At 33.2% G+C, this 385-nt stretch overlaps 1 protein-coding gene across 1 annotated transcript in view; it reads right to left on the reverse strand.

Moving 5' to 3' along the window:
* The window catches only part of LOC107612881 (probable amino acid permease 7), a gene marked incomplete in the record, with an annotated part of 4,991 nt that continues 4,613 nt past the window's right edge, over nt 8-385 (reverse strand). Inside the window, 1 exon segment of the mRNA XM_016314686.2 lies at nt 8-385. Coding sequence (XP_016170172.1) covers nt 202-385 — 184 coding nt within the window.

Below are 385 nucleotides of genomic sequence, written 5' to 3' on the forward strand. Positions count from 1 at the left end.
TCCAAAAAAAAAAAAACAATGTAATTTTAAGTTCCAGCAGCTCAATCATACATATTAATGAGACAAAAGCATCAAAACCTTCAATTCAATACTCTCTCTAATCATAATGCTTTATGCTTTCTAGTCCTATGTCTAATGACTAATGTTTTTTTCATATGAAAAGTAACGGGAAGAAATTTCCAATTTTGGGGAAAGATTCTCTCAGCTTAATTTTGCACTTATTATTCCTTCAATGGATCCAACAAGAGTAAACATTCCCACCACAAAACAAACAATGCTAAAAGTTCTAAGCAAGACCCACTTCGTTGTCCATGGTTGAATGTTGCCCTGACTCAAGTACATTTCCACTGGAAAATATATCGTTAATGGCCAAAAGATTATGCCA

Source organism: Arachis ipaensis, chromosome B01 (genome assembly GCF_000816755.2).
Source record: "Arachis ipaensis cultivar K30076 chromosome B01, Araip1.1, whole genome shotgun sequence".
Taxonomy (NCBI): Eukaryota; Viridiplantae; Streptophyta; class Magnoliopsida; order Fabales; family Fabaceae; genus Arachis; species Arachis ipaensis.